Genomic DNA, 27,219 nt, shown 5'->3' with positions numbered 1-27,219 from the left:
CCAACATGAAGATAAAATAAGATGTAATACTCAATGAAAAGAGACTGCATGTAATCTGTGCAAGTTACTTTATTTATGGCTCTATGCATGGTATAAGAAATGTTGTAGAAGTGTAAACACATAAATTTAAAGTGAATGTCTAACACTAAAGAAGCAATGATAACAATATGAAAAAATATCAGAGATTATAAATGCCGTATTCTAAAAGGGAAAACTTTAGTGTATGATTTTTACTTCTGGACTAGGCAGGACGTTAACTATAAAATCCATGTTACTTTTTTTTTCTATAGAAGTTCAGCTTCTGACCTACTCTAATCCTTTACCTCAGCACTGCACTGTGTTGCTTCAGCATGTGTCCTCAAGGCACATGATTAAATCACCTAAGTTGCTGAGACCACTAGCGATAGCAGGAGCTCAGAGTCAATGTAAAATGTGGATTCTTAGTGTCCATGGTATATATATATCTAGCCTAAACATGATATTTTATCCTACCAAGAAAGAGCAGTGCTAGAGTCTTACATTTAGGAAATGTGGTTAGTAAGGAACTTTAAAGATTATGTGGTATGATGACATGATTTAAGAGAAATCTCTTTAGTAATTCTCTCATCTCAGGAGAGATAAGAGCTCCTGACTTTCCACTTGAGCATATTCAACTGAAGACAAGGCTATTCTTCTCTTTCAGCCATCTGTACTAACACTGAACAAATATGTTTCTGTATTGAGTTGAATACAGCTTTCATGTCTTGTTCTAGGCATCTGCCTCCATGATAAACACCCCTAGTGCAACCACAAATCACAGGACAAGCCTTCTCCCGCCTTGAATCTGTGTGACCTTGAGCAAATCATTTAACCCCATGCCTCAGTTTCCTCATCTGTAAACTGAGGGAGACCGTGGATCGACCTTACAGGACTGTGTAAGGGTTAAGGACAAAAGGCATTTAGAACACTGCTTCTTTACACGTGGAAGTGCTCAGTAACTGTTAGCCCTTTTTAATATTAAACTTATTTGGCTTCTTCTGACACATTCCAGTTTGTATCTTCTTAACATGTGAGAGGCAGAAATGGACTTGTGCTCTGACTACCACAGAGCATGTTGTAACTACCTTTTAGTTGAACCACAGACTTTACTACTGCAGTCTAAGATTAAATTAATATTTCCAGAAGTCATATCCTACTCTGTTCATAATAAGCTTATGCTCACCTAGAAGTCCCAGTCTCTTCTCATACATCCTGCTTCTAAGCAAGTTTGGATAATCCTGACTCAGTACAATTCACTTTTAATGCAGAACAATTCTTTTATCCCAGTCTATCACTTAAATGGGACTAGACTATTCTGTATTCCAAAACTTCATTTGTAGTGTCAGTTACACATCCAAGCATTGTGTCATGTATAAATTTAATAGGCACTCTTTCCAAATCTTTAATAAAGATCATGAACATGATAAAGTCAATGGGCAGGGCACAGAGGCATTCCACTAGATGCTATCTTTCAAACTAGGACCAACTTCTTATGTTAAAAAACTAATTATATTTACCTAAAAGCACTAACTTTTTCTAGTATGGTCATTACCTCTTACTCAAAAGAATAGAAATTTAATTATACGATTTGTAACCCCATTATCAATATACACCAGAAAGCTAATTTGGAAATTTTTTCAGTGAAGCTCTATTTTGGCTTTTAGCAACATATTTTAGCTTTAGCTGCCTTGTATCAGCTATTTATTCATCTGAGGGGTGTGATGGTCACGGAAATGTGCTATCCACACACTTTCTGCTGGGAGGAGCCATAAGTGACTGACAGCTCTAGCTGCCACGTCTCGGGGGTCTCCACTGCTCCCAGGGGACAGTTCCTTAGTGAGGACACAAAAGCAGGCCCACTTCTGAGGGACTCCTCTACCAGAACTCTTAGGATCCAGGACTCCTGATTGGCCTGCCAAGATTTCTGAGAACGGGGCTGTAGTCAGAGTCTCTCTCACCCGACCCTCCTTCCTTTGCCCCTTCTAGTCACAGCGTCACAGCTGCACCGCGGGCTGAAGGCGCTCCTGGGGAGCTCTGCTCCCTGCCTTATTCTGCGGGGTGTCCTCCCGGTCAGTCTTCTGTACAGCTAACTGCATCTGAGCTGTGCTTCTCAGAGCACTTAAACTGACACAAGGGTCTGTGTCAAACTGAGATGAATTTTCAGACCCCAGAGGTTAGCTTTTTCCAGTTTTTAAAAATTGGAGTAATAACTAGAAATGAACTATTCTTAAATTAGTCATTACCAGGGGAGAGAGGGAAGAGCAGGAGGGACATTATAACAGTGGAGGGGGGGTGGAAAGGGGAGGGTTATTATGGGATTATATGAAATTATGTGTGTGACCCAGGAAACCAGGTCTGAAAGAGACACGTGTAATCCAATGTTCATTGCAGCACTGTTTATAATAGCCAGGACATGGAAGCAACCTAGATGCCCATCAGCAGATGAATGGATAAGAAAGCTGTGGTACATATACTCAATGGAATATTACTCAGTCATTAAAAAGAATACATTTGAATCAGTTCTAATGAGATGTATGAAACTGGAGCCCATTATACAGAGTGAAGTAAGCCAGAAAGATAAACACCAATACAGTATACTAACACATATATATGGAATTTAGAAAGATGGTAACGATAACCCTATATGCAAGACAGAAAAAGAGACACAGATGTACAGAACAGAATTTTGGATTCTATGGGAGAAGGTGAGGGTGGGATGATCTGAGAGAATAGCATTGAAACATGTATATTATCAAGTGTGAAATAGATCGCCAGCCCAGGTTTGATGCATGAGACAAGTGCTCGGGGCTGGTGCACTGGGAAGACCCAGAGGGATGGGATGGGGAGGGAGGCGGGAGGGGGGATCGGGATGGGGAACACATGTAAATCCATGGCTGATCCATGTCAATGTATGGCAAAAACCACTACAATATTGTAAAGTAATTAGCCTCCAACTAATAAAAATAAACGGAAAAAAAAAAAGAAATTATATGTGTGAAACTTCTGAAAATTGTAAAACACTACAGAATTTAAAGAATCTCTCAGGGACATCCCTGGTGGTCCAGTGGTTAAGACTTCGCCTTCCATTGCAGGGGGTATGGGTTTGATCCCTCGTCGGGGAGCTAGGATCCCACATGCCACGGGGCAACTAAGCCCACAGGCCATAACAAAGACCCAGTACAGCCGAAAATAAAATAAAAATTAAAAAAAAAAAAAAAGAATCTCTCATTCAAGAGATGAGATTTTTTTCCTTAAAAAAAGGAAAGGAAAAACAGACTGTTCTTATTCTCTAAAAATTCATTAAAATGCCCTTGGGAGCACCACTATGTTGAAAGCTAAATACTGATTCAAAGAAACATGTAATTTTAAAAAAGTTGTTCGTTACTGAGCATTTATTACATATCAAGCACTTTATATAAATTATCGCTTCCTCATAAAATATTTATGAAGTGGGTTTTATGACGATCATTTTATAGAGAAAGAACTACAGTTAGATTTGCCTAAAGACACACAGACATCACAAGCAAACCCAGGGATGGAACCAGAACTGCCTCCACCTCGAACCTGTGCTCTCACTTACTTCTTATCTGAGTTGCCATTCTATATAGCATTTATGATTAATTTCTTCTCTACAGACTGAAGTATTATTATTTCAAACATTAAAAACCATTCTATGGCCACAACTAAATGTGTCTCTTAACCTTCTTCATTCCAATCTCTTTATCTATCAAGTGAGACTAAACTAAAAATAAAGTTCTTCCAACCTTGAAAAAAAAAATTCTACTTTTAAATTTTACTTTTGTTAGAACAAAAAGAACCTACCTTTATAAATTTTTTCTTAATTAGTTGTTCTTGAAAGAAAAGGAAGAAAAGGATTAAACTTCAAACAGCAGAAAAAGAAAATCAAGTTTGACAAGAATTTGAGGACTAATTCTTCAAGGAGTTAAGAAAAATTTATCACAACACCTTGCCTCCCTCAAATAGGGGCAGCTGAGTTTGTTACAGCATCCTTCCAGGAGGTTTCTAGCTCTGGAGATTAAAGTATTACCACTGATCCACACTGGTTGAATGTATACTACTGTGCTAGACGGACAGTTCTGCAGATGCCTCAGTAAGTGTAAGAAACTTAGGACTCTTTACCATGGCCCACATGGCCAGAGGGCATCAGGGCACTCCTGCAACCTTATCTCCTATCACACTTCTTCCATTGCTCATGCTCCTCCAGCCACATAGCCTTTCTGCTGTTTCTCAAATATGGGAACAGCCAGGTGTGTTTCCCCCTCAGGCATTCTGCAGGGCTCTCTCCATTGTCCCACTGAATTTCTCCTCAGAGGCAGAGGCCTGATTCTACTGGCTGCCCGACCTTAAACAGCATCCCCACCTCTCACACGGCTCATTCTTCTTATCAACAGTTATCACTGCTTAAAGCTATTTACCTGGTGTTTATCATCATTTTCTCCCACTAGCACATAAACTCTGAATGTCAGGTCTTTTTTTTCCTTCAACTGCTCACCTTATGCTTCTCCAGTCCTGAGTATTTGCTGGATGAATAAAGAAAATGAATAAACTAGCAGTTATGTGGCCTTATTAATTTACATTGATTTTAAAATCCACATTAAATGATGTGTTTCAGTTAAATCATGTAATCACTTGCTAGATTTGTCATTTTTGCCTCTTCCTCTAACTTTGCTCCTGGAGATATGTATATTAATATAAATCATCAAGCAACTTCATACATGTATAAATATTTCTCTGTCTCACCTGTCATGTTGCAAGTCCTCTGGTTACTTTCAAAATGATACTGTCGTCGCGCTTGGGCAATGTATTCCGCAGCCTCCCTTTCTTGTATTTCTCTGATTTTCTTCTGTCCATATTTCCCCAGGATATATACTCCTAAAATTATTTTCAAAAACAAGTTAGTATACTAATCCAGTTTATTAGAGTGTTAAAAATTCCAAACAGTATTTTTAACCCAAGTTTTCCAAATACAGGGCTTATATTAGTGAAAAGCTAAAAATCACAACTTTTAAAAACCTAAATTAAAGAATTATATAAGAATTGCAACCTAAAGAAAAGGAGATTGGCATTTTAAAAGTCAATGGCAGATGGGTACATAAGGATGAAGTCTGAATAAACAGAAAGGAATTAAGCCTACAAAGTCAGGCGATCCCTTTAATAGTGAACTGGGGATATTCTAAGTGTCCCACAAAAGGGAACTGTTTAAATACATTACGGCCTAGCCATACAATGAAATCTTATAGCTATTAAAAACCACATTGCTAAATAGTTCATGACTCAAGGAAATATCCATGTTATATTGTTAGATAATAAAATAAGATCCTGAAAGTTTTGCTTTTTAATGTAAGTAGACATATATGTAACAGATGGATTTTAATTTCTAACATATATTAAACAATGATCACTGCTGAAGAGTGGGATAGTGGGTGATTTTTTTCCTTCTGCTTGCTTCTCTATGGTTTCCATATTTTCTTCAATCAAAATACAGTATTTTTAAAAATATAATAAAAAATGTAAAAGGAAGACTAAAAGAAAGGTAGGTAGTCAGGCAGACATGGAAAACTAGACGAAAAGGGAGGGGGAAGAGGGTACAGAAATTCCTAACTTATAATAGTATAAAAATATAGGTGGGGTCGTGTGCCTGTAATTTACTTTAACACATTTTAGTATAGACAGTGCAACATAAATGGGCACATTTTAGTCATACCCTGTGGGCAATCAATTGTCCTGGCTGGTAAAGTGAACACTGGCATGGTTAGTTAGCATTTGGTCAAAAGCCACATTTCAAGGTGTAAGTACTTTAACTTTTATCAAGCAGAATAAATATCAGAAATGGCTTTTTACAGATTAAATGTTTAAGATACTGGGTTAGCTAAAACATTTTAGTAATATTCATTTGAACAAGAACACACTAACCTAGCAAGTCCTTCACCTTTTAGGGATAGTTCAAAGGATTCTTAGACAAGAGAGTTAACCAAAAGGCCAACAGAATCCTACATCAAGAATATTGTTGCATTTGCTTCCAGTAAATCTTTTACCTGTGGTTCTGCTGCTGCACCAAGAAAGGACACTGGAATTTCAATGAACTTAAAGAACAAGTAATGATACTGTTTTAATCTATGCTTGCTAACAGATGTTTTAACATGTGCCAAGTTTGTTTCATAATAACTTGACAACAAGGTTGCAGGAAGTAACTAATCCTCACCTACCTCCAATTGTCTGTAGCCTTCACTAGGACAAGAAGAACATGAGGATTGTATGTGAGCTCAATAAATGGATTTGATCTGTTTGTCATCAGTGGGGAAGAGAGAGTCCTCTAGGAACATCAAAGTGAATACATATCCTGAATTCTTTTCACTAATGTAAGCAATACAGATGAACTGATATATGTCTTAGAAGTCATAGTTCAGTGAAAGAGTATGTGCTACAAATAATTAGAAACAAAGTGTGATTGCTTTTGTTTGTATGCAAATAAATGTATTATACTCATCTGTAAAGAATAAATAAAAATTCACATAAATGGCTCCAGAGCTACCCTTCTCATAATCCAGCCTCAATAAACTGAGGACAGTGCCCTAGTACTAACAGAATGAAAAAACTGATTTATGTTTCACAAAGTAACTCTTTGACAGGCAACTCTTACATAACAACTTCTCAGTGAATTGCTTTTATTTGCCTGATGGCTAAAAATTTTGTGCAAAATGATTATTATTCCTCAAACAATAATAGTATAAAATGAAATGTTGCAATGACACAACTTGAATAGTTAAGAATTTTCTGGAGTAACAATAAATTTGATTGGTCTATGTGCTTTCCTGAGGAGAAGGTCCACTGCTTTCATTAAAATTTCAAGAGTGTCTGTTAAAAGTCCTTTAGGGACTACAGTTGACCTTTCAACATCTCCAGCATTAGGAGTGCAGAACACTCCCTCCAGAAGTAGAAAATCTGCATGCAACTTTACAGTGGGCCCACTGCAATTCTGCGCCCTTGGATTCAACCAGCTGAGGATCTGCAGTGCTGCACTTCAGTCCAGATCAGCTGCTCACTCGTGTCCGACTCTTTGCGACCCCGTGAACCGCAGCATGCCAGGCCTCCCTGTCTGTGACCAACTCCCGGAGTCCACCCAAAACCATGTCCATGGCGTCAGTGATGCCATCCAACCATCTCATCCTCTGTCGTCCCCTTTTCCTCCTGCCCTCAATCCCTCCCAGCATCAGGGTCTTTTCCAATGAGTCAGTTCTTCACATCAGGTGGCCAAAGTACTGGAGTTTCAGCGTCAGCCTCAGTCCTTCCAATGAACACCCAGGACTGATCTCCTTTAGGATGGACTGGTTGGATCTCCTTGCAGTCCCAGGGACTCTCAAGAGTCTTCTCCAACACCACAGTTCAAAAGCATCAATTCTTCTGCACTCAGCTTTCTTTATAGTCCAACTCTCATATCCATACGTGACCACTGAAAAAACCATAGCCTTGACTAGATGGACCTTTGTTGACAAAGTAATGTCTCTGCTTTTTAATATGCTGTCTAGGTTGGTCATAACCTTTCTTCCAAGGAGTAAGCGTCTTTTAATTTCATGGCTGCAGTCACCATCTGCAGTGATTTTGGAGCCCAGAAAAATAAAGTCAGCCACCATTTCCACTGTTTCCCCATCTATTTGCCATGAAGGGATGGGACCTGGATGCTAGTATTTACTGAAAAAAGTCTGCATGTAAGTGTCCTGCCTGTGTGCATGCATGTTCACTCACTTCAGCTGTGTTTGACACTTTGCGACCCCACGGACCGTAGCCCACCAGGCTCCTCTGTCCATGGTATTTTTCCAGCAAGAATAACACAGTGGGTTGCCATTTCCTTCTCCAGGGGACCTTCCCGACCCAAGGACTGAACCTGTGTCTCCTGCATTGCAGGAGGATTCTTTACTGCTGAGTCACCAGGGAAGCTCCCTATAAAAAGTCTAGCACAGTTCAAACCTGTATTGTTCAAGTTCAGCTAACTGTACTGTCTATTTGGTAACTGTAGTATATGATTACTAAAGATAAAAGAATGAGTTATTATGGATTGAAGAGTGTCCTACCCCAAATTAACACGTTGAAGCCCCAGTATTTCAGGAAATGACACTATTTGGAGATAGGGTCTTTGTAGCGATAATCAAGTGAGAAGGTCATTAGATGGGCCTGATCCAGCATGACTGGTGTTCTTATAAAAGGGGGAAGTCTGGACAGACGTGTGTAGAGGGACAATGGCATGAAGGCACAGGGGGGAGAGAGTTATCTATGAGCCAAGGAGACGGGCCTGAGACAGAGCCTTCTCTTACAGCCCTTAGATGGACTAAACTCTGGCCTCCAGAGCTGTGAGGCAGTAAGTTTCTCTTGCTTAAGCCACTCAGTATGTGGTACACTCTGTTATGGCAGCCCTGGCAAACTAGCACACGGTGTTAGGGTAAAATTCCATAATCCATTCTTTTCCTTGAATTAGCATTAAAGTAAGTTTCTACACAAGGACTAGTTTATCCAGCTTCTCATTCTCAAAATCCATAAATTCTGGGGTTTTTTGGTCAGATTTGGCTCCCTAGGGAAATAAGAATGAAGGCAGAGAATTCATTGCCTAAAATATGCAGCTCAGGATCTATATACCTGACTTGCTGCTCGAATTCTGGTCTGAAAGAGAACAGACACTGATAGCTGAGGCATCAACTAGGTAGGAAACTTTTAAGCATGTGCCATCTTTCTGGGTTTAAATTTCTTCATAAAAATGAAAGGTTGGGATTATAGGAGCTTTAAAATTTCTTCTTTAGTTATGACTTAGTTATAAATAATGAGAAGTCATTAAATATCTCAAAAAATAAATGTAAAATGTTTGGAGGTTTCCTTTCAGAACATGGATGGCAAAGCAAAATGTCTTCTAGTCTTTCTATATCATGAAGTCAAGTGAAAGTCTCTCAGTTGTGTCTGACTCTTTGTGATCCTGTGGACTATACAGTCCATGGAATTCTCCAGGCCAGAATACTGGAGTGGGTAGCCTTTCCCTTCTCCAGGGGATCTTCTTAACCCAGGGATTGAACCCAGGTCTCCCGCATTGCAGGCAGATTCTTTACCAGCTGAGTCACAAGGGAAGCCCTTCTATATCATAAACTTGGCTTTCTAAAATCATTGCTTAGTGTCTTCATGGATGAAAATTCTGCAATATAACTATTTTATTAGGTTAATAATTTCTGTAAGAGTTTGCAAATAATCTGTTAACTTTACTCCCATCCAAAAGACCAGCAAATCCTGCTATTGATTCTTCTCAGAAATAGTTTCTAAATTTTGCCACTTTAGTCCACCCTTGTACCATTATTTTCATTCAGACCCAATCATTAATGCTCTTGAACTGGTTTAACAGTTTCCTAATTCTACTCTTTTGTTTCTGGTCTCTCACCTTTTCAACCCAGGTTTTATAGGCAAAGTGACTTGCTAAAAGTTAAATTTGACTATTCAATTCCCATGTTTAGAATTCTTCAACACCCTGCCATCATTTCTTAATGTGGTTCCCTGTTCCACTTACATCAGAATTACTTATAAGGAAGTTCCTTGAAAACATCCCCAAATGTTTTGTCTTCATAACGACACCCCAATATATAACATTGGTACACAATTGATGCTCAATACATATTTGCTGCTGAACATCCCCTTTCCCGTGTTCCCTTCTCCTTTGTAGCTGTGACTCCAGCTGATTCTTCAGTGGGGCTTGCTGAACACGACTCTCTCTCTATGCTCCCAGACACTCCTCTACCATGGAACTCTGATACTATGACTGCACTACTTTTGTTTATTTCCACTTCTGCTTTCTGGACGCACCATGAGTTCCTCAAAGTCAAAAACTGAGTCTTATTTCTCTGTCACCTGAGTTGAAAACAGGGAGACTAGTCACTCTCATTCAAACATTTGTTGAATGAATGGATGAATAAATGAAAAACTAAAGAGACCAAGAGATTACAGGGATTAAGATAATAAATTACAAATCAACACTTTGATATTTTTATAAATCAGCAAGTGAATACATATGAATTTGGTTGTTTTCTGCAACACTTTCGCTAGCATTAAAGAGAAAAAAGAGAAAGTGCTATTCGCTCAGGCGTGTCTGACTCTTTGGGTTCCCATGGACTGTAGCCCATCAAGCTCCTCTATCTATGGGATTTCCAGGCAAGAATACTGGGGTGGGTTGCCATTTCCTTCTCCAGGGCATCTTCCCAATCCAGGAATCAAACCTGTGTCTCCTGCACTGCAGGTGAATTCTTTATTGTCTGAGTCACCTAGCACAGAGGTTTTCAAAGTATGGCTTGGGCACTCCTGCAGGTGTACAATAACCTTTTGGGGCATCTGTGAGTAAAAATTATTTCTGTAATAACACAAATGCTCTTTGTCTTTTTCACTCTCCTTCTCATATAAGTGAGTGTACAGTGGAGTTTTCTAAAGACTACAGGACAAGTGCGTATTGCAGCTGACTAAATGTGGACAGAGTTATAAGCCACACAGTAAAGAGATCTGTAAAAATGCAAAACAATGCTACTTTTCTCACTTGTTTTCTGAAAATAATATTTATGTTAATATGTGACAGATTTACTATTGTCATTTTAAAATAATTACTATTTCAAAAATACTCTGGTTTTAAATTTTTAATATGGAAACAATTATTATTAGACATACATTTTATAGAGCTCTTTATAGAGTCCTTAAGTGTAAAGGAGACCTCAGGCCAAAAAAAGTTTGAGAAGCACTGCTCTAGTCTTAAGACTGATCAAATTGTACGACTTTCTCTAAAGCAGTTAGTCATCCAAATTCCTACTTAAGAAGGCCCATAACTCAGTTTTTATTGAGTTTGTTCTCCCCCACCATTGGATGGACAAGCTTCTTGCGCAGGAATGTTGATATCTTACCTAATTTGCAAGTCTATCAAAATGTGCCACTTCTTCCATGAAGCCTTTTCCTAACTTTTTTTCCCAACTGCACATGCTATTTGCCAGTTTGATATAATTTTTTCAGCTCTTACTGTTTTGCATACTTGTTGCTATGGCTTGAATGTTTCTATCTCCTCTACATTCATCTGTGGAAATTCTAAGGCCCTATTCCCTGGTGTTGGGAGGATAGAATCTTTAGGAAGTGCTTAGGGCTTGGGTGTGTAGCCCTTAAGAATGAGATTAATGTACTTATTAAAGGGACTTCACTGAGATCCCTAGACCCTTCTGCCATGTGAGGATCTAACTCAGGAGCAGGCCCTCACCAAGCCACGTTTGCTCCCTGATCTTAAGACTTCCAGGCTCCAGAACTGTCAGAAATAAATTTCTGTTATTTATAAGCCAACCAGGCTGTGATATCTTGTTATACCAGCTGGAACAAACTAAGTCATTTGTTTTCATTCCTCTCAGACCATAAAGTTCATGAAGACAGAATGACACAGTGTAGAAAGAGAATGTGCTCTGGATCTAACACATTGGGGTTTGAGTTCTAGCTTCCCTGTTACTAACTCTGGGATCCTTGGCAAGTTTCTTATATTCTTAGCAGTCTGGTTCCCATGTTTTTGAATGCAGATAACAATAGCTATCCTGCCATCATCCCCACTCAACAGAACTTCATATAGGGCCCTCTGGGCACCCCCAAAATGGTAGCTATTACTATTAAAAAATCTCTGTGAATCTTGTATTTCCAATCATATTACTTTCAACACTATGGTAGTGGTTTAGTCAGTAAGTCATGTCCGACTCTTGCAACCCTATGGACTGCAGTCCGCCAGGTTCCTCAGCCCATGGGATTCTCCAGGGAAGAACACTGGAGTGGGTTGCCATTTCCTTCTCCAGGGTATCTTTCTAACCCAGGGATCAAACCCGGAGGTAGATCTTTACTGACTGAGCTACCAGGGAAGCCCTTCAACACTAAAGGCAAGGGATAAATATTTCTTAAATTAGATTAATTGATATGTACCATGTTATAAAACCAACCCTTGAAGCAGAAAAACTATGAGGCTCAAAGAAATGCCAGTCACGGTCATCTACTCTTTTTTCCTTTTAAACTGACATCCCTTTTTGCTATAAAATATTAGGATTACTTTCTTTTCCTGTTCCTCTGAACTTTCCCCCCGCCCCCCACCCTCACTCGCCTTTCTCTTTCCTCTTAATCTGTACCTGTAAAGCTCTTGACAGATTAAAAAAAAAAAAGTATCTTAAATGTACTCTTTTGCTTCTCTTATGATTATTTCTAATACACCATTAGGTTGTTCCACAAATCTGAAGGAGTATGCTATTTTTTCTTAGGTTCTAAAGATACCTTCAGTCATGGCAAAAATATTCTATTTATACTTCTTCCATCACACACAAATCATTAGCTTCTACAAATAAGTGGACTCAGTAGTTTTAGCACAGTTTAAATATACATTAGATATCAGTGGATAAAAACACTGAAAAATACATTTTTATCTGTAAAGAATTTTTCAAATGCCATAAAATTTATACTTGATCATTATTGATTTGTGATAGACCTCAGACAAAAGGAAAACACTCTCCTTGCCTCATTAACAAGAAGCCTGTTTCAAATTTTCAAGAATCAATAGAGCTGAATCACTGATGCTACAGTACTGTCAATTTCAAATTGTTTGGGAGCCATAAAATAGAATCAATAGTAAGAGAAAAACAGCCGAATTCTTTGGGAAACTTTTGCTTTTGCTTCTTACTACTTCTGTAACCAAAGTATGTAGTGACAATATTTCTCAAAACACCCAAATGCTAAAAATCCCCTCTTAACATTCCTGCATTTCTTTCTCCTGTATCATCCAAGACATTTTGTTCTTTCCTTTAGATCTCCACTCATTAGGACATGACTGTCTTATGAGGAAAAGGCTCTCAAGATTGTTATCTGATCTGTTTCTAAATCTCCTCTCAGCCTGGGTAACTTAATTATGTGAATTAGGTGGGAATTCATCCCAGTCTTGAAGATCCTGCTTGCCCAGCATCCTGCAACTACTTTCTTCCTACCTAGTTTACTACATAGTTTGTGTTCTACAAGAGCAGGAATAGAGCTAAAATATTGATCTGTGTTTCTTTGTCTAGCATATACCTTCTAGCACAGTCCTTCAATACAACTGTGCTGTTTTAAAATAAATTCGAATTCACTTTAAACAAGACTCGAAGTGCAAGCTTTAGTTTACTCTCCTCGAATGTTGTGAAACTTCTGTGAAGGATGAACGCCAAATCAAGCACTGGGAGTGGCAAATCTCATGGGAAAACAAGAGAAGACAATAAGAAAAAAAATGTGTAAGAGAACGGTGTCTTGAAACAGAAGAGGAAAAAAAAGAAAGAGAGAAAAGAACCCAAGGAGCAAACAACCCCCTACCCCCCACCAAACACTGAGGTGGGTTATCCCAAAGGCAGTGAGTAAAAGGCGAAAAACACAGAGTAAGGGGCAGTGCCAGGGCAAAGGGCACACATTTCACAACTGCAGAGATGTAAAGAGCCTTGGAGAAGGAAATGGCAACCCACTCCAGTACTCTTGCCTGCAAAACCCCATGGATGGAGGAGGCTGGTAGGGAACAGTCCATGGGGTCGCAAAGGATCGGACACGACTGAGCGACTTCACTTTCTTTCTTTAAAGAGCCTTGGAAGTTTGTCACCCCATACCCCGTATCATGGTTGATCGAATCCTGGGCTGTGGTTTCTCCGCCTCTATTTTAGAAGACAGACATCCCTCTCCCACCCCCTTCTTCCAATGCGCCTTGCCAAGAACGCTGTCACCCACCTCCGAGGACCGTGCCCAGGAAGATGCATTTCTTTTTGTGACGTTTCAGAAAATTCCACGTAGATCTAAGCATTTTCAGGCCCCCGGGGTGCGGGCTGTCTAGAGGGAAGGGATGATGGTCCACCAGGAAATCCTTTTTTTGTCGCCTGGCACGGACGACCGGGCTGGACGGCCGAGTCCTGCTCGGTGCTCTCCAGAAATCACAAAGGCGACTTTCCGCAGACACTGTTACCGGAGCGGGAAGGGGGCGTGGACTAAAGCTGAGCAGTTGCCCTTTTCTGTTGCTGCCGCAGCTCACTGGTCCGGGGCGCCCAGGTCCGTCCAGAATTCACTCCCGAGTGCCTCACCATTCGATTCCCCCGGAAACGACAGCCCGCATCCGCCGCGTTCCGTGGCCTGTGCTCCTATTTCCCCGCGGCCTCTGTAGCTGAGCGAGGCGGACCGGGTGCAGTATGGAGGTGAAGGCGGGGTCCACGGCGGGTACCGATGGCGCGTACTCGGTGTCTGCGGAGGAGACCGAAAAGTGGATGGAGCAGGCGATGCAAATGGTGAGGGGGCCGGGGCGTGGACGCATGGGGTCGGAACTTTCCCCGGCTTATCCCGACCGAACATTTGAGTAAAGGTCCCCGGGGTGCTTTCTGGGTCTCAGTAATCTCGGTGGTGCTCACAATCTCTGGGTAAACAGCTGGTTTTTACTGTCCTGAAATGTTCTTTAGTCCATTCTCACAGTGGCTGTGAGGGAAGGAAGAGAGGAAATACAGAAATTGTTTCTTTTTCACTGGTTTGAAGTAAGCGTCAACATCCCTATTCGGGGCTGCTGGCACGTGCGTGCTGCGTCCCCTTCTTTCCTGCGGACACTGGCAGATCCGCGAGTTTCCATTATTTTGTCTGTATGACCCCTTGAACCTATCTAGGAGAAGGAAGGAGGCTGAGGATGTTTCTGGTAGAGAGCAGGATAAAAACAGCCCCCTGAGCAGATTCCACCATTCATTCATTCATTCGTCCATCCGTCCGCTTGACCTTTGCCCTTTAACTTTCTTCGCTCACTCCCTTCAGGACTCTGATTAAGGAGGGCTCTGATAAGCTTTGTGTACAACCCAAACTTTACCCGTACTTATGTGTGCCAGCGAACTCTTTAATAGGGATAAAAGTGTATTTGGCGTATATGTATAGGTATATAAATCATACACGCACATTTATGCATATTTTTAAAAACTTGTTTCTCATACTTTTTTGAAAGTGGTGGTGGTGGTTTAGTCGCTAAGTCGGGTCCGACTCTTGCGATCCCTTAAACTGTAAGTGACTCACAGTTTAAAAAAAAAAAAATCTATTTTGTGTTACATTCCAGTAAACGCCCAGTATACACATAGGTATAATTGAGACAAAAGTTTTAGAAAATGATGCTTAACCTTCCTAAGCACAGTTTTCCTGGTATTTCTCTTTCATTGCATTTTGGAAAAACAAATGCTGGTCATCATACCTGATTTGATTTCATGATGCAGTCTTTCAGCCCACTTCAAAATTTATTCTCCCCATTAAACTTATAGGACACATAACTTTTTGTTTGATACTTTAATGTTGAAATATGCTTTAAATAATTAATTCCTGAACTCGTTTTATGTTACTAAATTCTTCCAGCTGGAAAAAAGGAGTTTTCATGTGATATCAAAATTTCTCTCCTTCCCCCAAATGATTTCAATAATACATGCTGGGCGGCATAAGTCGTGAGGATGATAGTAAATGCACGTGAAGGTTGAAATGTCTCAAATTAAGCTGCATTTACATCTTTCTATGGATAAGAGACCCGGAGGTCAGGGGATGTGGGAATGCTGAAAAGTTTTGGTCTCTTCCATTTATTTTCATTTGCTCCAGGAACTCTCCTCAGAATATTTATGGGGAGCTTGCATAGATGAAATTTTGAGAGATCCTACCATAGAGGACTCAATAGTGGTTTTAGAAATAGCTAAGTTTATTCAGCCATTGAACTTTTCCCCTTTGTGTATCAGACATGTGTTTTCTTTCTCTCCTTTCGTATCCTCTACACTATTCTCTAGACTTCTGGACTGAACATTTGAGTCTTTTTACTACCTTTTAAAAAAAATTAAACTTTTAATTTTGTATTGGAATATAACCGATTAAGAATGTCATTATTTTAAAAAAAAAAAAAGAATGTCCTGGTAGTTTAGGTGGACAGCAAAGAAACTTAGCCAAAAAAATATATGTATCCTTTCTCCCCCAAACTCCCTCTTATCCAGGCTTCCACATAACATTGAACAGAGTTCCCTGTGCTATACAATAGATCCTTGTTGGTTAACCATTTTAAATGTAGCAGTGTGTACCTATTTGATATGACCTTGGGCAAGTCACTTTATCCCCCTAGAGTATTGCCTCTTACTCTATTAAATGGGATGGTTGAACTCCTAGTAGTCTCTAGGATCTCTCTGGCCTTGACATTTTTGTCTCTTAAAGTATAGTGAAGTCACTCAGTCGTGTCCAACTCTTTGCCATCCCATGGACTGTAGCCTACTAGGCTCCTCCATCCATAGGATTTTCCAGGCAAGAGTCCTGGAGTGGGTTGCCATTTCCTTGTCCAGGGGATCATCCCTACTCAGGGATTGAACCCAGGTCTTCTGCATTGCAGGCAGACGCTTTACCATCTGAGCCACAATTGGACTATAAACTCCTAAGAGTGTGATTACCTAGTTTATCTACACAGGGTCAAGGAGGTCCTTAGTTTGCACTTTTTTCTTTTTGGCCAGTAGTATATGTTTGTTTCCACTCCAGAATTCTTGCCTGGAGAATCCCATGGACAGAGGAGCCTGGCGGGCTACAGTCCACAGGGTCGCAGAGTTGGATACGACTGAGCGACTCACACACACACACACACACACACATGTTTCTTCCAGGTCTTAAACAAAGGGAAAAGAATGCTTGTGATAAATCTTGGACTTTGTCCAACCATCCCCCCCCGCCCCGCCCCACCACCTCCACTAAAGGAACTTCAAATCTTAAACTACTTTGAAGACTTGCTGAAGTAATAGAAAGTGTCCTGTGTACTTCTGAGAAGAGTTTACGATCAGACCAGAAGCATAGCTAGTACCAGATTTTAGAGGTAGCTAATGTGTTCTGAGGAATTTGAAAGTGAGGTGTCCGGTATACATATAATAATAGGGAGGATACTAGCATTCTTGCAGCACCCAGACAGAGTAGACTTATTTATGTGACCGATTCAAGGGGCTAAGTGTTTGTTGGGCGAAGGCCTGGAGGAATTGGAATGGAGATGGATTCTTTAAAGTATATGATGAAAGGCAGAAAACATAAAAGAAGAATGAATTGGTTTTAGTTATATAAATATTGAAGATTTCTACACAGTAAAAAAGTAAGATACAAAGTAACAAAGCAAAGGACAGAGGGAAAATATTTGCAACATAAATAAAAGGACAGGTTTGATATAACCTTGATATATAAAGAAGCTTGGCAAAGAGATATACACCCTAATGTTGCAAAAGTCAAAGGATATGAATGAACATGCTATTTTTAAAAGAAACACAGATAATGAACAAGTTAACAAATGTGTGGTTTCACTAGTGATAGATTACATTCAAATTAAAAAAGAGATATAATTTTTCAGTATTCTTGCCTGGAACGTCACGTGGACAGAGGATCCTGGCAAGCTATGGTCCATAGGGTTACACAGTCAGGCCTGACTGAAGCGACTTAGCATAATTTTTCAGCTGTTAAATTAGCAAAGGTCAAAAACTTGTAATGCTTGTTGTAGATAAGGATGTGTGTGTGAGGAGTTGGTTAGTTGGTTGCTGAAATTGGGGCATCTTTTCTAGAAGGCAACTTTGTTATATACGTATAAAAAAGCCTTAAAACAGCTTTTCCTTTGACCCACTAATATCTTTATGGTATTTTTTTTCCCAAATGAAAATATTTTAATGTTTTCTTTTTCTGATTATATAGATAATTCATAGTCATAATAAATTTATTTTTATAAATTTATTGACATATTTACTTTTATATAAATGGAATTACATATTCTCTTCATGATTTTAAGTATCCTTTTTTCCTAGGTGTAATTATTTCTTATTTTGGTTTATTTTCCTCTCACCCCCATCCCATAGTTCTTTTATTGCTCTGGAATGAATTACCGAACATGGGACATAGGATGTATGTATTTTAAAGCCATTTATCTAGATGTTTTTAGATTGCCTTCTAGAACTATACTGCCTCATGTAGTAGCCACTAGCATTTGTGGCTAGTTATTTCATGAATAAGATGAAATTAAATATTCAGTTCCTCAGTTACGTTAGCCGCTTTTCAAGTGCTCAGTAGCCACACATGGCGAGTGGCAACCATATTGGACAGCACAGATCAAAGGATGTTTCCATTACCATCGACAGTTCTGTTGGATAGCACTGGTCTGAAATGGTCCCAGATCCATCCCCAGTGTATGAGAATGTTCTGTCCTACCCCTGTTCCCACCATCCCTGGAATTATCATGACTGAACATTTGGCAGTGTTTTAGGTGAGAAGTAATATCAGTGTTACATTTCTTGTTGTTCTTTGGTGAAGTTATCAAACTTTAAAAAAAGTTCTCTATATTTTATTATTGTTTTGTAAAATCGCTATTTTTCATGACAGTTTTCTTTTGGAGAGATAGCATATAATAAAGGTCATTGTTTTAATCATCACAGCATATAATTCTAAGGGTGTAGGCTTAGAATCAAATAAAAAAATAATAGCATTGCACTCTTACATCCCAGACACATTGCCATGGGCTGTGTTTCATACTGGCCATATGTATAAGGGCCACAGTAGTTCTGCTCTATGGTGGTTATTATTCAGTCACCACTAGGTCATGTCCAATTCTTTGTGACCCCATGGACTGCAGCATGCCAGGCTCCTCTGCCCTCCACTATCTCTTGGAGTTTGCTCGAATTCATGTCCATTGAGTCAGTGATGCTATCTAACCATCTCATCCTCCATCATCCCCTTCTCCTGCCCTCAATCTTTTCCAGCATCAGGGTCTTTTCCAGTGAGTTGACTCTGCATCAGATGGCCAAAGGATTGGAGCTTCAGCTTCACAACAGTCCTTCCAATGAATATTCAAAGTTGATTTCCTTTAAAAATGAGTGGTTTGATCTCCTTGCTGAACAAGGGACTGCTGAACAAGAGTTTTTTCTAACACCACCATTTGAAAGCATATCAGGTGTGTATTATTACTGTCCTCATTTTCAGATGTGGACATCGAGGTTTAGAGTTAAGTAAGCGTCCCGCAGTTAGGGAACTGGTAAGGACAGAGATATGATTTGAGCCCAGCCACCTGGCTTCACCCCCAGTTTGTCCCGATCTGTGTCTGTTTGTCCACTGCTCCCCGTTGTACTCTGTCGGACCCCTCTGCCTATTTACTTCATTCCCATTGACGACCATGCATTGGGAATCCTAATTAGACATTTGGACTTTTTTCCTCTGTGAATTGCCTAGGTATATTCTCTTTTGCCTAATTTTATTATTAGTTTTACTTTTAAAAAACCACATTGTAGGTGGTCCAGTGGCTAGGACATCTTGCTCCCAGTGCCGGGAGGCTGGATTTGATCCCTGGTCAGGGAACTAGTAAGTAGGTCAAGAAGCAACAGTTAGAACTCGACATGGAACAACTGAGTGGTTCAAAATTGGGAAAGGAGGTATGACAAGGCTTTATATTATCACTCTGCTTATTTAACTTATATGCAGAGTTAGTGACATGGCTCAGTCGTGTCTGACTCTTTGCGACCCCACGGACTGTAGCCTACCAGACTCCTCCGTCCGTGGGATTTTCCAGGCAAGAATACTGGAGTGGGTTGCCATTTCCTTCTCCAGGAGATCTTCCCAACCCAGGGATTGAACCCAGGTCTGGGCAGACGCTTTACCATCTGAGCCACCATGGAAGTCCAACATGCAGAGTACGCCATGTAAAATGCTGGACTGGATGAAGCACAAGCTGAAATCAAGATTGCCCGGAGAAATTTCAACAACCTCAGATGTGCAGATGATACCAGCCTAATGGTAGAAAGTGAAGAGGAATTAAAGAACCTCATGATGAGGGTGAAAGTTGAGAGTGAAAAAGCTAGCTTAAAACTCAACATTAAAAAAACTGAGACCGTGTCATCCAGTCCCATCACTTCATAATAAATAGAAGGGGAAAAAGTGAAAGCACTGACCGATTTTATATTCCTGGGCTCCAAAATCACTGTGGACAGTGACTGCAACTATGAAATTAAAAGACACTTACTCCTTGGAAGAAAAGCTATGACAAACCTAGACAGTGTATTCAAAAGCAGAGACATCACTTTGACAACAACCGTCCCTATAAGCAAAGCTATGGTTTTTCCAGTAGTCCTATATGGATGTGAGAGTTGGATCATAAAGAAGGCTGAGCACCGAGGAGCTGATGCTTTCAAACTGTGGTGCTGGAGGAGACTCTTGAGAGTCGCTTGAACAGCACGGAGATCCAACCAGTCAATCCTAGAGGAAATCAACTCCGAATATTCATTGGAAGGACTGATGCTAAAGCTGAAGCTCCAATACTTTGGCCACCTGATGCAAAGGGCCGACTCATTGGAAAAGACCCTAATGCTGGGAAAAATTGAAGGCAAAAGGAGAAGGGAGCGGCAGAGCATGAGATGGTTAGATGGCATCCCCGACTCAGTGGACATGAATTTGAGCAAACTCCAGGAGGTAGTGGAGGACAGGGGAGCCTGGCATGCTGCAGTCCACGGGGTTGGGAAGAGTCAGACACGACTTAGCGACTCAACAGCAGCAACAACATGGAAGTAGATCCCACGTGCTACAGCTAAACATCCTGTGTGCTGCAGATAAGACCTGGCACTGCCAAATAAGTAAATATTAAAAAAAAATTCTGGTGTGCCTTAAAAAAAAGAAGAATGGTTGAGAACGCTTCATTCTAAAAAAAAAAAAAAAATTACTTTGTAGGAACCCCTTGTATTTTATAGCTATTTCTAGGAATAATTCATAAGGAATCAGTGGAGATATACAGGGAAGTTCTCCATTTGTTTAGAATAGTGAGGAATTTGAAAAATAGCCACATGTGCTAGTCAAACAATAGGGGACCAATTAAGAGAATCATAAATATTCATGCAGAGAAGCACTATGTAGCCTTAAAAGAATCATGTGCTGCGAAAATATTACTCAGCATAGGGAAATGTTTATAATATGTTTCTAGATGAAAAAAGGCAGACTGCTAACGGTATATATAGTGTAAATCTATTTGGCTTTTTAGAAAGCTACAAATATGTATATGCAGGCATAGGAAAAAACCTGAAAAATTTCCTTTACAGAATAATACCAGTGGTCATATTTTGTAGTGTTGGGATTATGAGTGGTTTTTATTTTTTGATGTGTGAATTTTTTTTACCCCCAAGTTTTCTGCCTTGAACATAGTTAGTTTACACTTAGGAAAAAAGAAAGATTGAGTATATAGATATATCATCAGAGAGTCAGAGGGAGGAAAGTTGCAAGGTTTCTGGAATAAATCATGTATTATAGTTGCTTTTTCTGGGCACCTAGTATTAGTATAAGATTATGGCATGTCTGAGGGAAATTCATAAATCAAGCACAGACACATCCATTGTATCAAATGTAGTGTGATTAAATGTGTCTTTGTGTTAGGCCTTGTGCTATGTACTTGGCCTGCAAAGGTGAGCAGAACAGGTTTGCTAGTGCTTGGATCTAGTGCTTCCCCCCAGGAGCATGCTGTTTAATTGATGAAATTAAGCCATGCACAAATGAATAAGTTAATAGTAGCAAGTCCAGGGTCCAAAATAAGAGGCAGACATAAAATGCTATCAGATAATAGGTGACAAAGTCCTGAGCAAGTTAGTTGAGTGAAATTACATGATGCTTTCTTAACTTGAAAAAGGGAAATAGGATGTAGGTGAGTGGAAAAGAAGAGACGGGTTCTCAAGGGGAGGAATCATCAAGATGAACCCAAGGAGTCATCCTTGGGTTGGAGGAATCACCAACCTAAGACTTGGTCTTGGGTTAGGAGGGGATCCACTTATCTGTCTGGAACAGGACTTCCTAACCAGGGCTCAAGTTTTAGGAGGAATCTATAAACTCTGATGCTGTGTGTAAAAATGTCACCTGCTTGTGCCTTTTTCATGGGAGTGTCCGTAACTTTCACCAGATTCTCAGAGGGGCTCCAAGAAGTTTAAGGTCAAAGGACCTGGAAGGATAATGAAAGGTTCGGCTGACTCAGTTGGCTGGTGGGGAGCATGGGTGATGGCTGGGAGGCTCTTGGTGCCAGGTGGAGAAGTTTAGTGTGTTACAGGAGAACAGAGCTTCTCAGAGTTATGAGCAGTAATAGCTCTAGTGTCCTTTGACCTTTTGAACATTATCATTTTCTACCTAAGAGTTGTCCTGGCCAAATTGTCTTTTCCTCCAATTTTCTTTTTTCTTTTGTAGGAGATATACTTGGGTACTCTTCAAGAGTCTATGCCCTCTGACCCCCTCTCCCCTCCTGTTAACCGCCGCATCACTAGGAAGTAGTTTGTAGGAAGGATGGCTTTAGAGAAACTGCAGAGTCTCTTCCGTCCTAGAGTTGTCTTTATCTGTAGCAGGTGGACCCTGCCTAGAGTGCAGGAGATGACATATGAAGAGCAAAAGAAATGACATCAAAGACACTTGGAGTAGGGACCAGTGTTTGAGCCAGTGAGAAGAGAGATTTCATTCTTCAGTTTTGAACCTTGGTAACTTATTAACTTATGAAAGACAAAATCACCATTTTAAATAGTAACTGAGCCTCTCAAAAAAGATGAGGTGGTTGAAAACCTACATAGGTACAATTCAGAGCCGTTTTGCCTAATCTTTTGTGCATTTATAATAAAACGATCAGACTTGGCAGAAGAGGTGGTGGGAATGTTGGAACATACAAGATGGGAGGGATTAAAAAGTCTTTTCAGTGTAATTAAATCTATTTTGAACTTGGCAGCAAAGCAAATATATGTATTTGATATATGCGTATATACACGTGGCTCGGTTCCGTGGGGTTTTGAGGTTGCTCTCACCACCTCCTCGCTCATTCACCATTCCACCTGCTCACCCCACCCCTCACCTTCAGCTTAGGCCATTCCTCATCAACAGCATTATTTGCCCTCTTCAAGTCCTTCTGTCACTCATGCTTTCTCTCTAATTGGGACAGCAGTGGAAGGCATTTTCACTAAAACGAAACAGGAAGATAGCATAGAGTGGGAAGTAGAGTTAAAAGCAGATCATTTTCTTGGAGGAAATGAGAAAATCCGAAGGAAAGAATGAAAGGCCCAAGTCTCATCCCCTCTCTGGGGGCCTGAGTGTGGCCCTGGCTGTTTTCCAGGTGAATAAGTCAGGATGTGGCAGGAACGCCACCGGGCAGCTTGGGTTTGCCTCTGCCTGCCACCTTCTCCCTCCTTCCCTCGGCTCTTGGATCCTCTCCTGCATGTTTGAAATGAACAAGTAGCCTCACGTAGAGAGCTCTTCTGCAGATAGGTTTACAGATAATCTTTGTCACGTGGCCCCCGTGTTTGTTTACTTTGTTTTTCTTTGAACTTTCTATGTCTCACTCTCCTGCTAAACGTCCCCTTTCCTTTAGTCCCTTGAACTAGCGCTGCTAAGAACCCAAGCACCAGTAAAGTAGCTGGTCAGTGGTGACCGGAGTAGACATTAGAGGCAGAGCTGCGGCTAAGAACCCAGGAACCAGGCAGGTGCCCCAGAGAGGTTTGTTGAACAAGTGAGTGGATGGATCCAGATTGCCTGGGCTCTAGGCCCAGCCTCGCACAGGGACTGATCCCGTAACCTTCCCATGGCTCAGTCTCCTCATCTGTAAAATGGGGAAATCACAAACCAGTCGCACAGGGTTATAAAGTACATGAATGAATAAGGTGCCTGAACTAGTCCTACATCAGGGGGAGCTTTTCAACCAGCTCTCAGCTCTTTATTATTTGCAAGCTCAGAATCAGAACACTTGACATACAGACACACCAGTCTGTTGTAATAGAAACTAGAAATGTCACTTACACATAAGCCCCTCTTCAGGCCACTGGTTTTCATTTCCTCCACCCCACCCAAACTGACCCTTCCTTCTTGGCCCAGTATTTTCCTTGGATCTCCTATAACCCCAGACACTCCTGGTTTTCCTCCTGCCTCAGTAGGCATCTCTCCTTAATTGCCCTTGTAAGAACCTTCTGGTTTATTCCACCTTTTCTTTTTTTTTAATGTTTCATTTTAAAATAATTACAAATTCACAGAAAGTTGCAACACAGTATACAGAGAAGGCCCCAATTCCCTTCCCCTAGTTTCCTCTAGTGGTAACATATTGCATAACTGTAGTGAAATATCACAGCCAGGAATATAACATTAACCCAGTCTGCAGCGCTTGTTCACATTTCGTCAGCTTTATGTATGTACACCTGTGTGTGCATCTGTGTATGCATAGTTGAGTGCAGTTTTGTTACCTATTTTGTTTGATCACCACTAGAACTTCTCCATCACCACAAGGCTCCCTTATGCTACCCCTTTATGGTCACCATCCTTTCCACACCCTAAACCCCAGCAGTCACTAATCTGTTCTCCATACCTATACTTTGGTCATTTGGGAATAAGGTATAATTGAATATGTCACCTTTTGGGATTTTTTTTCCCCCACTCAACATAATTTCCTTGAGTCAATTAATAGCTGATTTCTTTTCATTGCTGTGTAGTTTTCCATGGGTGAATGTAATGCACTTTGTTTAACCACACCACCCTTGAAGGGCATTTGGGTCATTTCCAGTTTTGGGCTAAGAGTAAAATTTCATTGAACATTCATGTCTATATATGAAATTGTGTTATTGTATGAACATAAGATTTCATTTCCCTGGGTAAACAAATGCCCAGAGTACAATCATTGGGTCATATGTTAAGTGCATGTTTAGCTCTTTAAGGAACTGCCAAACCATCTCCCAGGGTGGCTCTAACAATTTTACATTCCTGCCAGCAATATATGAGATCCTGTTTCTCTGCTTCACTGGCATCTGTTGTTAATACTTTTTCTTTTAGCCATTCTGGTAAGTGTGTAGTGATATCTCATTGTGGTTTTAATTTGCATTCCCTAATGGTTAATGATGTATCCATCTTTTCATATACTTATTTGCCATCTGTATGCCATCTTTGATAAAATGCTTTTTAATATCTTTTGCCCATTTTCTAACAATTTTTTTAAACTGTTGAATTTTGAGCATTTTTTTTTCATAATCCAGATCTAGACTGTTATTGAATATGTTGTTATTCAGTCACTAAATTGTGTCCGACTCTTTGTGACCCAGCCATGAAATTAAAAGACGCTTGCTCCTTGGAAGAAAAGCTATGACCAGCCTAGAGAGCATATTAAAAAGTAGAGACATTACTTTGCCAACAAAAGTCCGTCTAGTTAAAGCTATGGTTTTTCCAGTACTCACGTATGGATGTGAGAGCTGGACTATAAAGAAAGCTGAGCGCTGAAGAATTGATGCTTTTGAACTGTGGTGTTGGAGAAGATTCTTGAGAGTCCTTTGGACTGCAAGGAGATCCAACCATTCAGTCCTAAAGAAAATCAGTCCTGAATATTCATTGGAAGGACTGATGGTGAAGCTGAAACTCCAATACTTTGGCCACCTGATGCGAAGAACTGACTCATTTGAAAAGACACTGATGCTGGGAAAGACTGAAGGCAGGAGGAGAAGGGGATGACAGAGGATGAGATGGTTGGATGGCATCACTGACTCAGTGGACATGAGTTTGAGTAAACTCCTGGAGTTGGTGATGGACAGGGAAGCCTGGCGTGCTGCAGTCAATGGGGTCGCAAAGAGTCAGACGCAACTGAGCGACTGAACTGAACTTTGTGACTCCGTGGGCTGCCGCACACCAGCCTCCTCTGTCCTTCACTATCTCCTGAAGTTTGCTCAAATTCATGTTACTTGAGTCAGTGATACTATCTAACCAGCTCATCCTCTGTCACTCCCCTTTCCCTTTTGCCTTCAGTCTTTCCCAGCATGCGGGTCTTTTCCGACGAGTGGCCTCTTTGCTTCAGGTGGCCAAAGTATTGGAGCTTCAGCTTCAGCATCAGTCCTTCCAGTGAATATTAGGGTTGATTTCCTTTAGGGTTGACAGGTTTGCTCTCGCTGTCCAAGGGACTCTCAAGAGTCCCCTTAAATATGTGGTTTATAAATACTTTCTTCCTGTTTTAGCTTATCTTTTCTTCCTCTTAACAGGATGTATTAGTTTTCTCTGGCTTCGGTAACAAATGCCCGCACACTTGGTGGCTTAGAGCAGCATAGGTTTATTCTCCTATGGTTCTAGAGGCCAGAAGCCCACTCTTGTTTCACTGCCCCCCAAACCAATGTGTCAGCAGGGCTGTGCGCCTTCTGGAGGCCCTAGAGGAGAATATATTTCCTTGCTTTTTCCAGCTTCTAATGTGACAGTCCTTGCTTGGTTCATGGCTCCTTCCCCCATCTTCAAAGCCAACAGCGTAGCATCTTCAAATCTCTCTGCTTCCATTGTCCCATTGCTTTCTACTTTATGTGTCAAATCTCTCTCCACGTCTCTCATAAGGACAGTTATGATTGCACTTGGGGCCACCTAATAATCCAGGATAACTTTCCTATCTCAAGACCCTCGAGAGATATTTGATGGATGAGCACATGATTTGTCTCTCTTGTGCACCCCAGCTTATGTGTCATCCTGAACTTATTTTAACTTTCATTCTCTGTGTGACGATTGTCTTAACTGTGCTGGTTCTTGCTGTCTCCTCCCTCCCCACATGTCAGTCCTCCTCCCAGCTTTTCTTCCTGTAGTAACCTATGGTGCATTCGTATATTTATTTGTATATATGCACCAAACCTTGGAACTCTGCAGTCATTCAAACTTTGCACAAACTGGGTATGCTTTAACTGTTTTTACAGAACTGGGACAGAACTAGCCCATGGGTAGTACATGACCCAGTTCTGAAGAACGTGGTCTTCCGGCTTCAGATACTGTCTCCTTCCGTCTCTCCTGGCCCCAGCTTTATCCCACTACTTCGGATGCAAGAGAAGTATCACATGCTCCCACAACGTGCCTCTCCTTTCACCACTGTTGGCCAAGTGAAAAGTGTCAGTTGAACATGTTTGAAGCAGCTAAGGAACCCACGCTAGCCCCATGATAGGGTTATTGCTGGGAGCAGGAGGCTAGTGCAGGAGACAGAACACACTGTTTTCAGCAAAGCCTTCAGCTTGGCACTTTATATGCCCTGTGGTAAATGCCTCTGCTTCAATAGGAATGTAGGCTTCTAGGGTGTCTTCCAGGCTGCCCAAACAGGAAATGCTATGCCTTTCTAGAAACAGCTATACTTGGGCTCTTTAAACCATAGTGAGCTGGAAATGACTGCAC

General features: G+C 40.7%; 2 protein-coding genes across 12 annotated transcripts in view; one reads left to right on the top strand and one right to left on the bottom strand.

Annotated features, from left to right (window-relative positions):
- PEX3 (peroxisomal biogenesis factor 3) overlaps positions 1–14,053 on the bottom strand; it is a 34,195-nt gene extending 20,142 nt beyond the window's left edge. The window contains exons 1-2 of the mRNA XM_061130344.1: positions 13,798–14,053; positions 4,780–4,911 (exon numbers count right to left, since the gene is read on the bottom strand). Of these exons, the coding sequence (XP_060986327.1) occupies positions 4,780–4,911; positions 13,798–13,870 (205 nt within the window). The 5' untranslated portion in view covers positions 13,871–14,053. The remainder of the gene's footprint in view (positions 1–4,779; positions 4,912–13,797) is intronic.
- A 56-nt stretch (positions 14,054–14,109) lies between these two features.
- ADAT2 (adenosine deaminase tRNA specific 2) overlaps positions 14,110–27,219 on the top strand; it is a 52,730-nt gene continuing 39,620 nt past the window's right edge. For 7 of the 11 annotated variants that reach the window (XR_009690697.1, XR_009690692.1, XR_009690696.1 and 4 more), the window contains exon 1: positions 14,110–14,345. Coding sequence is in view for 2 of the 11 variants with exons in the window: in XM_061130354.1 (XP_060986337.1) it covers positions 14,250–14,345 (96 nt within the window). In the remaining 9 variants the exon portion in view is untranslated. Of the gene's footprint in view, positions 14,346–18,821; positions 19,013–27,219 lie in introns of all 11 variants that reach the window. The other 4 variants (XR_009690698.1, XR_009690694.1, XR_009690693.1 and 1 more) reach the window with 2 other exon arrangements.

Source organism: Dama dama, chromosome 26, assembly GCF_033118175.1.
Source record: "Dama dama isolate Ldn47 chromosome 26, ASM3311817v1, whole genome shotgun sequence".
Taxonomy (NCBI): domain Eukaryota; kingdom Metazoa; phylum Chordata; class Mammalia; order Artiodactyla; family Cervidae; genus Dama; species Dama dama.
The sequence above is the reverse complement of the archived record's forward strand: the minus strand, read 5'-3'. Positions and strand labels throughout refer to the sequence as shown.